The sequence below is a fragment of the Saccopteryx bilineata genome, chromosome 1 (genome assembly GCF_036850765.1).
Source record: "Saccopteryx bilineata isolate mSacBil1 chromosome 1, mSacBil1_pri_phased_curated, whole genome shotgun sequence".
NCBI classification, from domain to species: Eukaryota; Metazoa; Chordata; class Mammalia; order Chiroptera; family Emballonuridae; genus Saccopteryx; species Saccopteryx bilineata.
Genome location: NC_089490.1, coordinates 263,857,634 through 263,870,283, shown reverse-complemented (window position 1 = coordinate 263,870,283; position 12,650 = coordinate 263,857,634). Strand labels below are relative to the sequence as shown.

The window sequence follows — 12,650 nt, the reverse complement described above, 5'->3', positions numbered from 1 at the left end:
GCCCTGGCTGCGGGAGGGGAAGAGAGAGACAGAGAGGAAGGAGAGAGGGAGAAGCAGATGGGCACCCCTCCCGTGTGCCCTGGCCGGGAATCAAACCTGGGACTCCCGCACGCCAGGCCGACGCTCCACCACTGAGCCAGCAGGCCAGGGCCCATTGCCAGTTTTTATAAGAATTTGTGCTGAGACTGGTTTTTACATTTTTAAAGAATTGTCAAGAAACATGAGCTTAAGCCCTGGCTGATTGGCTCAGTGGTAGAGTGTCAGCCCAGTGTGTGGATGTCCCGGGTTTATTACCAGTCAGGGCACGCAGGAGAAGTGACCATGTGCTTCTCCACCCTTCCCCCCTCCTTTCTCTCTATCTCTCTCCCCTCCCGCAGCCAAGGCTCCACTGGAGCAAGTTGGCCTGGGCGCTGAGGATGGCACCATGTCCTCGCCTCAGGTGCTAAAATGGTTCCGGTTGTAACGGAGCAACAGCCCCAGATGGGCAGAGCATCACCCCCTCATGGACTTGTTGAGTGGATCCCAGTTGGGCACATGCAGGAGTCTGTCTCTCTGCTCCCCACTTCTTACTTATGAAAAATACAATACAAAAAAGAGAAAAAGAAACATGAGCTTATTTTGTGATGTGAATATTAGATGAAATTCAAGTTTCAGTGTCCATAAATAAAGTTTTATTGACACACAGCCACACTCATTCATTTCTGACCTTTTAAAATTTCCCAACATATGCATTCAATTATGAAAAGATCTGCCTTTTAGAACTTTGAGAAAGTATACCTTTATTCCTAGCATAACAGTTCTCATTTAGTAAAAGTTCAGTTTCTGAGATGAACAAATCAACCAAGGCATATAATTTAAGTCAATATTAAAAAGAGCAAATAGTATAATAGAATACTTATTATAAAATACAAATGCATATTTTTGCCTTTGTTTTAATTTCTATAAAGGCAGTAATACTTGAAATAATGGTAGCCCGGCTTTGATTCCTGGTCAGGGCACACAGGAGAAGCAACCATCTGCTTCTTCTCCTCCTCCTTCTCTCCCTCTTCCCCTCCCACAGCCAGTGGCTTAATTGGTTCAAGCATCAGCCCTGGGAGTTGAGGATGGCTTGGTTGGTCGAGGACATCAGCCTCAGGTGCTAAAAGTAGCTTAGTCGATTCAAGCATCAGCCTTAAACAGGGATTGCCGGGAGGATTTTGGTCGGGGCACATGCAGGAGGAGTTTGTCTCACTGTGTTCCCTCCTCTCACTTAAAAAAAAGAGAGAAATTAACTGTAGCTAGTGTTTACTGAACAGTGCAATGCCCACCAAGAATCTTCCTTATCTCAAATAGATATTTAAATTTATACTGTACACATAAGCCATTTTTTTATATCAGAATTTCTTACCACAATACAGGTAGTACAGCATTGTTTTGGCCTGTATATTTATTTTTTCCTGTATTACCAAGTTTTAGATACCAGTATTTCCCTTCATTTTCAACGCTTTGGAGCAACATGTAGGACATTTGGACTATCTGGTCCTTAAAGGGCCTGTAGAATTCTCCTATGAAATCATATGGGCTGGTGCTATTTTGTGGGTGAAGTTACTAGATAGCATTTTTACTTTTGTCCTGTGGATAATAGTCTGTGTATCCTTTCTATCTCTAATGGTGTTAATTTTGTGAAACTTTTATTCTAGGAAATGATCCATTTTATGTAAATTTTCCCATTTATTTGTATATGGGTCTGCAAAGTAGTCTCTGAAAACTTATGTTTCTGTGTTACTATTCCCTGGTCATTTCTTATTTTGCATATTTTGCTTTCCTTTTTTTAAATTTAGTTTAGCTAGTTTTTGGTTTGAATATCAATTTTTAAAAACAGTATTTTATTTCTTTATAGCTAATGCTTTTTCATTCTTTACCTCATATTTGCTTTTAACCATCTCCTTGTGCTTCTGATTATTTATTCTTTTTCTACCTCTTTTAGCTGGAGATTTAATTTATTTATTTTCATTTTTCATTGATAAAAGTGAATTTTCTTCTGAATTACTGCTTTAGATATGTCCTACAGATTCTGATATGTATCATTTTCATTATGATTGTTTTTTTAAAAATTCCGTTATTTCCTTTGTATTTCCCATTCTACCCAAGAGTTGTTTAATAGGTTTTTTCAGATAGAAAAGCTTTTTTTAAATTTAGTAATTTGTAATTTTATTGTGTCAACCCATACAATATTGTTCTTGTGATATTTTAATTGATAAGAACTTGACAATATTTTTTGTGACCTAATACTAATTTTTAATGAATACTCCATGTGTATTTGAGAAGCAGGTGTATCTTTATCAACTGTAAAGCTGGATATGTAGGTCCATAATATTTACCTTATTAGTTGTTTAGTTAGCTTTTTTGTAGCTTTCCTTTTTTTTTTATTTTTGTCAACTTGATGTGTCTTATACTGAGTGTGCCATGTTAATGGTATATTAGCAGTATATTTCTTTTAGTAGCTCCTTGTATCTTTTATAGTTTTTGCATTATAAGCCTGTGCTTTTTGCTATATACATGTTTATACTTGTTATTCTCCGTTGTGAATTGTGGCTTTCAGCATAGTATCCTCTCTTGCTACATTTAATGCTTTTTTACTTAAATCGTAGCTTTGATATCTGTATTACAACTACTATTTTAAAAAATGTTTATTGCATTGATTTTAGAGAGAGGAAGGCAGAGAGGGAGAGATAGACAGAAACATCGATCTTCCTGTATGTGCCCTGACTGGGTATCGATCCAGCAACCTCTGCACTTCGGGACAATGCTCTAACCAACTGAGCTATCCAACGAGGGCACAACTACCACTTTCTTACTATTTCCATTTTCCTGCTATGCCTTTGTCCATCTCTTTATTTTTAACCTTTTTGAACCATTTTGTTTTTATTTATGGCTCTTTTATATGACATATAATTAGGTCTTATTTGGGGCACCAGATTGAATTGTTTTAACAAATGAAGTAAGCCTGACCAGGCAGTGGTGCAGTGGATAGAGTGTTGGACTGGGATGCGGAGGACCTATGTTTGAAACCCCGAGGCCTCCAGCTTGAGCACAGTCACATCTGGTTTGAGCAAAGCTCACCAGCTTGAGCCCAAAGTCTCTGGCTTGAGCAAAGGGTCACTCAGTCTGCTGTAGCCCACCCCCCATCAAGGCACATATGAGAAAGCAATTAATGAGAAACTAAGGTGCCGCAACAAAGAATTGATGTTTCTCATCTCCTTTCTGGTCTGTCTGTCTCTGTCACCAAAAAAAAAAAAGTAGATGAAGTCCATTCACATATATTGGTAAGTTTGATGTGCTTGGTTTTAACTGTATCACCTTATTTTATATTTAAATGTTAAGTATTCAATATATTATGTTAAATATGCTATGTTTTTATTTCCACACAATGTGTTTTCATTGCTTGTTTTTATAATTTTTTTTTCTTTTGGTATTTAGGAAGATTTTTATTTTTGTTCTACTTTCTACCTTTGTATTTATGCCTTTTATACTCTCCCTTCCATTTTATTTTGTAGCTGCTTACCATAGAGTTTTTAGTCTTTAATACCATGCTTTAACTCACACCTACTGCTTACACCACTTGACTTTTTTCCTGTCTTCTATCTTCCCATTTTTTATTTGCATATTGATTGGATATTTCTCAAGTAGATGGTCAGGGGAGGCATGTGGGTGTAATATTCTTTAAGTTCAAAGTGTTTTTCTAAGCATGAAGGACAGTTTGGCTAACTATAAAATCCTTTGTTTATATTTCCTTTCCTTTTGTTTTCTGAAAATGCCAAAATCCTTGGTTTACATTTTAATTGTTTGCTGAAAATGCTACTACTTTGTTACCTAGCTATATATGTTTTTGGGTTTTTTTTGTTTTTTTTAACAGAGGCAGAGATAGACAGGGACAGACAGACAGGAACAGAGAGAGATGAGAAGCATCAACCATCAGTTTCTCGTTGCGCATTGCGACTTCTTAGTTGTTCATTGATTGCTTTCTCACATGTGCCTTGACCGTGGCCTTCAGCAGACCGAGTAACCCCCTGCTGGAGCCAGCGACCTTGGGTTCAAGCTGGTGAGCTCTTTGCTCAAGCCAGATGAGCCTGAGCTCAAGCTGGAGACCTCGGGGTCTCCAACCTGGGTCCTTCCACATCCCAGTCTGACGCTCTATCCTGCACCACCACCTGGTCAGGCTATATATGTTGTTTTTGAGAGGACTAATGCCAGTCTAATTCTCTTGCTTGTAAGTTATTTGGTATTTTTTTTTGGAGGCCCTGGGGATATTTTTCTATAGGTTTAAGAGTTGGTTCGGATGTGATTTTCCTGATACCGAGTAGACTCTTTCAATTAATAGATTCAGATCTTTTATTTTCAGAAAGTTTTCATTGTTTATCACTTTATAAACTCTGTATGTAAACTAGTTTCTCTTTTTCTCCTTTTCCTTAGGGCTCCTTAAATTTTCATTCAAATCTAGTTTGCCGTGGATGCTTTGTAATTTAGTCTTCATTTCTAATATGGTCTTTATCTTTTTAAGTTCAATCACCATGTTTTTTTTTTAATCTTTGCCTTAGTTTTGAAATTTCTGATTCAGGGTGTTTTTTCATAGGTCCAATTGTTGTTTTGAGGGTATCTTACTCAATTTGAGTATATTGCTTTATAGTTTTTTTCTGTTTCACACTTCGTTTAGGGTGGCAATTTGTACCAGTGAATTGTTTTAAGTCTCAGTATCTCTTTTCTTTTTTTATAGTTTTTGTTGTTGTAGAGCTGAACACTATTGGTGGCTTTGCATTCTGTGACATGCAATTTGGGGTTATTTGATATAACTAGGTCAGAAACACCCACTGTAACAATGTGAGCCTTTTGTATTTAATTCTGAATTTCCCCTACTTCCTGGTTTTATTTATTTATTTATTTATTTTTAAAGTGCATGTGTGTGTGAACCATGTGTGAACCATTGCCATGGTTCTAAGCACCAGCTATACAGAAAGATTTAAACAGAGAAAGTATTGCTCCTTCTCTCTCCGACTTTTGTTCCTGTTGCCCTAGTCTTTGCACCATACCCATTCACACTGTGAAGATAACCAGTCTCATCTGCATTTTTCTCCCCACTTTCTTTCAAGGCTGATCTTCAGACAAGCTCTCAGCGTTTAAATCTTTCAGCCTCCAATGCTGCAGTGGCTGAACTTAAACCTGATTGTTGTATTGATGATGTTATACACCATGAAGTAAAGGAAATTGGAACACACATGTAAGGATTCTTTTTACTAGTTTTAGAAGGCTTTTCTTTATATGTGCCTTTATTTGAAACTTTTGCTTATTTCCAGTTATCATTACACCTTAGTCATACTTCAGAAGGAATTTTGTTTACATGTTTACCAGAAACAAACTTTAAACAACATTTTGCATTTATTTGAATGTCATAGTGTATTTTTCTTTTAGTCTAAGAAGCAAATATGAACATTTCAGCCATCTAAAGTAATTTTAGACTTATCCACTGCCTTACCACCCAGTCACTTCACAAATTCTACTAGTTCTTATAACCTATCTTTCATTATCATCTCTTCTTCATCTCCACATAGATCACCATTTTTGTTTCTCTTCTTAGCCTTAAAGAATTACATGATATTAAAGTATATAATATAACTATTATTTAATCAATGAATTTTGACAACAAGCTCTTTTATAGGCATTTAAAATATTTATTCTATGATTGGTTTGAGTATTAGAGTCAAATTTTCTGGGGAGTTCAAACTTCAGCTTTATTATTTATTAACTACATGATCTGGGATAAGTCACTTAGCTCTTTAGTGACCTCTCACTGCCCTTAGGAAATCTGAGTTTGCATAGGTTTTACAAAGCTCTCCACGACCTAATTTTTATCAGCTACTCTATTTTTTCCTTTTGACACCCTTCTCTCCCTCTCAGTCTGGTTTTTTACCTCTGAATCTGTAACTTGAAGTGTCTTCTTTCCTTAGAGCAGTGCCTGTGTCATTTTGTTTAGTATACTTCTACTTTTTCATATCGCAGATTCAGTATGACTTTCTCAAAGAGGCTTTCCTAGCCCCCTATTAAGTCATGCTTCTTGTATAATCTATAGCACCTACAACTTGTCATTTTTAAAACCTTTTGTACTTAAATTACTTAATGAGTGCCTACTGTCTCTTTAAAGTTTGAGTTTCTTGAAGTCTGCTCTGTCACCAGTATTTAGCAGAGAACAGAAGTCAACATTAGTTGAAATTGAATTTATTGAAATATTAAACATGCAAAACCCCCATTTTAAAGAAAATAAGACTTTTGTAGAATTAACTAACTAATAAATAATGGCATATAACTCAAATCTAAATCTACCTTCAAGACTTGTACCTTGAGTTGCAAGGGAAAATGGCAACATAGTAGGCAGACATTACAACTCCCACCTCCCAGAACCAAAGTGGATTACAACTTAACTTAGGAACAGTCATCTTGAAAAACCAACTTTGGACTAAACTAAGAGGAATCTATAACCAAGCATCACCAAAGGAACCACCTGACCAGGGACTGAACCCACAACCTGGGCATATTGGGATGACATTCTAACTACTTAGATACCCAGCCAGGGCCCCCATTCTAGAATTTTTAAAAATTTGTATTTTTTTCTAAGGTATATGAACTTTTTACATTTAACTGGTTATAATGGAATTTAGTTTGGGATATATCCCACCTTTTGAAGGAAAAGGTACAGACTTCCTGTTCTAAAAATCTCTCGTTTTACTAATCAGAACTTTCTCGTTCATGTAATTATATTCATATCTATTGAAACTCATTTTTTTCCTGCTCTAGGCTCAGTTGACTATTTTTATATCATTGGTGTAAATATTTTTCAGATTTGTAGGTAGAATTGAGGTGTAGTATATTTAGTGTTAAGACACAGAATTGAAAATGATTCAGAATCATTAAGACATTTTTCTGTTTCAGCTTGGTGTGTGCAGTGAGTTATACAACTCAGGGTGGAGAAAAAATGTATTTTAGAAAATTCTTCAAATTCCAGGTATTGAATATGACAGTGGCAAATGGCTTTTTTAAAACGTGACTTTTCTTTTTCCTGGAAGAGTAGTTATTTCTGTTTACAGTGAAAATAGGCTCCAAAGAAAGCAAATAGCTTACTATTTTTGGACTTGTCATATTGCTAGCAATCTAAAGTTAGATGTAATTAATTTAAATAAAAGCAGAGAAATTATCATTACCAATGTAATATGAAACAAGATTTTTACCAAATTTTTTTAGTATTTTCTTGGCTTGACAAAGCACACAAGACTCTAGAAGAGGAAAAAATGTAAAGTTCAGATAAAATAGTGTAAACTGTATCAAATTTCTAAGGAAGTATTTGAGAGATGATTGACTTGAGCTGAGTGCCTCAATCTCCATCAGACTCCCTGAGTCACTGAAATTGTAGGTAGAATCTAGTATTTGTACACAATTTTCAAAGTCAGTGATCAAAAATAGTTTAAAAACCACTAGTTTAACATATCTGTGTGCGCAGACTGAGAGACAAGACTACCATATATGCTATACTATATATGTTATAGATCTAGATATGATGCTATATATATTTTTTTATTCCTGAAAGTGAAAGAAAAAATACTATCAATAGGAAACATTTTGCTATTGCTTTCTTATATTGCTCATTTGTTTAATGTTTTGCTGCCTTTTGAAAAAGAAAAGAGCTTCAATTGCTTATTTTGGTAAATGTAGTTTGGTAAAATATACATATAGAAAAATACTGAAATACATGTGTTCAGTTTAGTCAAATGAATGAAGTAAAACCCAAGTAACTATCACCTATTCAAGAAATGACGGTTGCCTTTTAAAAAATAGTTAGGATTGTTTGGGGGGTTTTCTGTTTTGTTTTGTTTTATTTTATTTTTGCAAGAGTGTTATATACCTATTAGAAAAGTCTTTTACAATTAGAATTGGAAAATGACTTTGACAAATTTAAGCCTTGCTATTTAAAGAAAGCAACAAAAATAAATGGTCAAATGAGAAGAATCTCCTGATTGATATACTTTATTCAACCAGGTTCTCAAACCACTGGATGTGAAAACCAAATTTTACAATGCAGAGGTAAGTGATGGGCGCTTAATGGGATTTCAATACAACGTTAAGATCTTATTTGACTAAAATAATGATGTATTACATTTCATATTGAAGTAAGTTGCAAATTACTTGTTAAAATCAGCATCAAGTTCAATCAAAAGTGAATAATTACCTTGTAAACCTCTTTAATCTGCTGTTTTCAACTTTCATGGAATCAGTATGTCTTAATTTTTATTCTCCTTGTTAATTTTGTGAGGTTTTAACCCCTTTCATTAAATGATTGCCCTATAATTTCATTTAATGGTTCTTGTTACTGTCTAAAAACATCAGTCTGAATATTTACAATGCGATTCTGATACTACAAAAATTGAAGCAGTAGATCTAACCCTGCAAAGAAGATTTTTTATGTGGAAAAATATTGATAAAGTAGAGCTCTGCATATTAACAGCCTTTGTCCTGGAAGTCAGTGTGCCCGGCATAGTTAGGTTGCTGAGTTTAGTGAATGGTTTGAACCACTCGTTAGGACAAACAAGTTTGGCAAAAATATAGAAAGAAGTAACTTTTAGAATAGGAGGTAATCTGTATTCTAGTCTAACAAAAGAGATAAAATAGAATTTTCCATTGGAGAAAGGTTTTATTGCTTGAATTTCTTTTACAAAATTCTATCTTAATCCTGGCTTCTAGAGCTCCAGGACAAGCAGATTTCCTAAAGGGCCCCTTCCCCCCTGAAATAGCATGGGTGTCTATGGCCATACCACCCTGAACGCGCCCGATCTTGTCTGATCTCGGATGAAATAGCATGGGTTTCATACCCCAGTGATGAGTTCAGATAGTCACCTATATACAGTATTTTGGAATGAAAACTGCATCTTTGTTATTCTAAAACCATATGATAATCATAAATTTTCAAATTTGGTAGATATTTTTACTATTGTCTGAGTTTTGTTTTTGTTTTTTCATCATCTGAGTTTATATTCAGTATAAAGTTAGTTCTACAGCTGGTCATACTAAGATGTCTCAGATAAGGAACCTGACCTATGGTAAAGACCTATAAGGGAAAATAAGATAAAAAGGCATAAAATAGTAAAACTGCCTGCTGTGGTATAAAGTGAGTCCAAAGAGGATGATATAAAAGGACGAGACTTTGGAGTGGTCTGAAGAAGCTTCAGGAAGGAGGGGAGGGGAACTGCAGGCTCTCTGGAAGGACTGTGTGTTGGAAACATCACAACGTCAGAGCCGTGAAGGCATTCCCAGCAGAGTGCAGATGCACATGGAATACTATAGTGTAAAGCATACATATTTGAAAGGAGTGTAAGGTATCATCAAGGAGATTACTAGATGTTTAAAGAGTTGATATTTCTTATTGAGGAGTAGGGGAGTTGGGATATTACATATTTGTTCCACCCTTGTTGTTATTAATCATGGCTTTTGATTAATCACAGTATAATTGTGCAGTTGGGTAAATTTTAAATAGTCTTATTAATTTATTACTTTGCTGGGAAAGATTTCATTATAGGCTGAGGGGAAATAGGTAATCATTCTGTTTGACTAGATATGTTAGAAAATTAAAAATAAATATGGCTGCTGGTGGGTCTTTTTTCTGTAAGTGGCTCCTAGGAAAGCATGTGTGAACATATTTTAGGTTTTCTTTGTTGAAAATGTGTTCATACATTCAGACACTTGACAGGTAGTTTTAAAACACTAATATTCAGTGATTTGTGAATAGTTTTTTTAAATGCTAGTTATTCCATGAATAATATTATAAAAATGACATACTCTTCAAAAAAAGAACAAAAAAGCCCACAATTTCACCACATCAGAAAGTAACTGAATTTTCATTAATCAGTATTGTCATTCATTCTTTACTCACTTACTTATAATATTCTGTTCTTATAACATAGTAACAATTTTATTTGCTGTCTTTTTCAGCTAACATTATATATAGGCGTAAACTTTAAACTTTGCCAACACACTTCAGCAAAAAATGTTTTAATAAAATGTTGAACTTTTGCAAGTAGACATCTTTAAAACCAGGAGTAAACAAATAGGATGAGGCAGATTCTATTGACCCCAACTAGGAAGCTCAGGGAAATTATAGGAGCTAGTAACCCACTCTAACTGTAGGTGATATTTATTATTCTGTGCCATAGTCCTTATAAAACAACTAAAATTAGCCCTACATTTGTCGCAAACATTTTTATGCTGTTTCTGAGAACTCTAATAATATGTGTGTCGTGTAAAGAAAAACAAGGTTTTTTTGTTGTTTTTTTTTATTTTATTTTTCTGAAGCTGGGAACGGGGAGAGACAGACTCCCGCATGCGCCCGACCAGGATCGACCCGGCACGCCCACCAAGGGTGATGCTCTGCCCACCAGGGGGCGATGCTCTTGTTGCGACCAGAGCCACTCCAGCGCCTGGGGCAGAGGCCAAGGAGTCATCCCAGCGCCCGGGCCATCTTTGCTCCAATGGAGCCTCGGCTGCGGGAGAGGAAGAGAGAGACAGAGAGGAAGGAAAGGGGGAGGGGTGGAGAAGCAGATGGGCGCTTCTCCTGTGTGCCCTGGCCGGGAATCGAACCCAGGACTTCTGCACGCCAGGCCGACGCTCTACCACTGAGCCAACTGGCCAGGGCCAAGAAAAACAAGTTTTTATGAGAAACTTCGTTGTAGTCTTCTAAAACAGGAAAGCCTTGCAAGATTAGTGATGTAAGAGCTAGGATTCAAATATTTGGTTACCTGCTGGGTACAGAGCTCCATGTGAGGTAATGAAGACAAATATGTATAAACTGACCATCTTCCTAATCTAAAGGAGGAGACAGCCATGACATAACTACAGTATAAGCACCCTCCCGTGCAAGACCATGCAGTATACTAATAGTCTGGGATCATAGAGCAGTGAAATATATATAATTTCCAGCTATGTGTTTGACAAAAAAGGACATTTGAGATGGCCCTTAATAAATAGGTAGCTTAAGAAATATATCTTAAGAAGAAAGACTAACTATGAAATCTGTTAACCAGGGCAGACTAAATTTCACTTGTCTGTCGTCTAGCCCAGCTTTCTTTAAAAGTATGATCCGTAGACTCCTAATCACGCAAGATGTTCCTTGAAAAAGGATCCCATTATTAGATAAATTTAGGAGAAGTTCTACAGTGGGTGTATTCTCAGGGTAGGGGACAGTGTATATCCATTTTAAGTAACCTATGAAGACTTACAATATAGGAAAGAATTTATAGAACTAGAAAGGCGTGGAGTGCACTTCTCTCCTCCAAGATGTGCCCTTGAATATTTGCTTCTATCTAAGTATTCACCTAAGTGTTCATCTCCATTCATTTAACCTTAGCAATTTCACCTTTTTAGAAAAGTGATTTGTCATATTTCTTTATGTAGCTTCTGTTTACTTTCTTGTTTTACTAATGCTATCTTGTTTAGTAAATTTAAAAAATGCAGAAATGCATTTTATTTTAAAGTTAGTTATTCTTTTTCTTTAACATTTAATTCTAATTTTTCTAATTTTTCTTTTTTATTTTTTCCATTAGAGTGACCTCAGTTCTGTGGTAATTTGATTTTTTATTATAAATTTATATGCTTACCTTACCACTTTTTGACTCTCTGCCTAATTAATCTCTCTTTATAAAACATAGTGGAAAAACAAGTTAGTGTGAATATGACCTATTTGACTTCCAAAAGATACATATAATTTTTTGTACATTATATAATTATATATTTGTATTGATTGTCTTAATCTGTGAGAGAAAATAGATCAGAGGTTAAATTGTCATATTGAAACAAATATATTCTCATTTTTAGTGTTTTTCCTTTAGGTGGTTTTTTTAAGAGACATGTTAACCTTGTTCAAAATAGCCTTGGGATTTTCAACATCTTACTATGTAATCTACCCTCCAAATACTTCAATTCTTTGGATAAAATATCTACTTGAAATTTATCTTCAAATGAATAGTGGTTTTAAGTCTGAGTCAGGTAAAGATGGCCCTTTGACAACAGTTAACAGAAGAAAATCAAATTTTCCCAAGTTGGCTAAATCATGTTTTCAAATTTCTATTTACTATAAGCGGTGTTTGCTTATGCAGTATATTACATACATAGTAATGACATCAACTACCTTAGCACTGAATTCTTAATTTTTCAAATGTAAAACTATTTTATACTTAACTATTCAGACTAACTTAATTTTCCATTATGCTGCTTGCTTTTCCTTCATTTTATCTAAACTCTCCCTAATTTATGCAGAAAATTTCATTTTAATTGAAATGTGGGTCTATGGTTATTTTTAAAGCAATGGATTGATGGGATATATTTAGCATTCTTTTGAGAAAAAGTACCAGAATAATGCCTTTAAATGGTATATTCTTTTAAACTGGTACATCATTATATTTTTATTTTCATTTGAGCACATGTACCAAGCACTAAAGAAGGTTTTAGTTTAGATAATATATTATTAGAATGTAACCTTTTCATTATATTTACAAATTATTTCCATTTTCTGGATTTAGTGTTTAAAAAACTTCTTAGTGCCAAATTATTTTAGTCATAGTTTATTTTGTTATATAAAT

The 12,650-nt window shown here is 35.0% G+C and overlaps 1 protein-coding gene across 4 annotated transcripts in view; it reads left to right on the top strand.

Moving 5' to 3' along the window:
- Nucleotides 1-12,650, top strand: part of TRAPPC13 (trafficking protein particle complex subunit 13) — a 39,844-nt gene that overhangs the window by 19,368 nt on the left and 7,826 nt on the right. For 2 of the 4 annotated variants that reach the window (XM_066242156.1, XM_066242145.1), the window contains exons 5-8: nt 5,127-5,254; nt 6,961-7,033; nt 8,062-8,106; nt 11,616-11,633. In XM_066242156.1, coding sequence (XP_066098253.1) covers nt 5,127-5,254; nt 6,961-7,033; nt 8,062-8,106; nt 11,616-11,633 — 264 coding nt within the window. The remainder of the gene's footprint in view (nt 1-5,126; nt 5,255-6,960; nt 7,034-8,061; nt 8,107-11,615; nt 11,634-12,650) is intronic. The other 2 variants (XM_066242176.1, XM_066242166.1) reach the window with 1 other exon arrangement.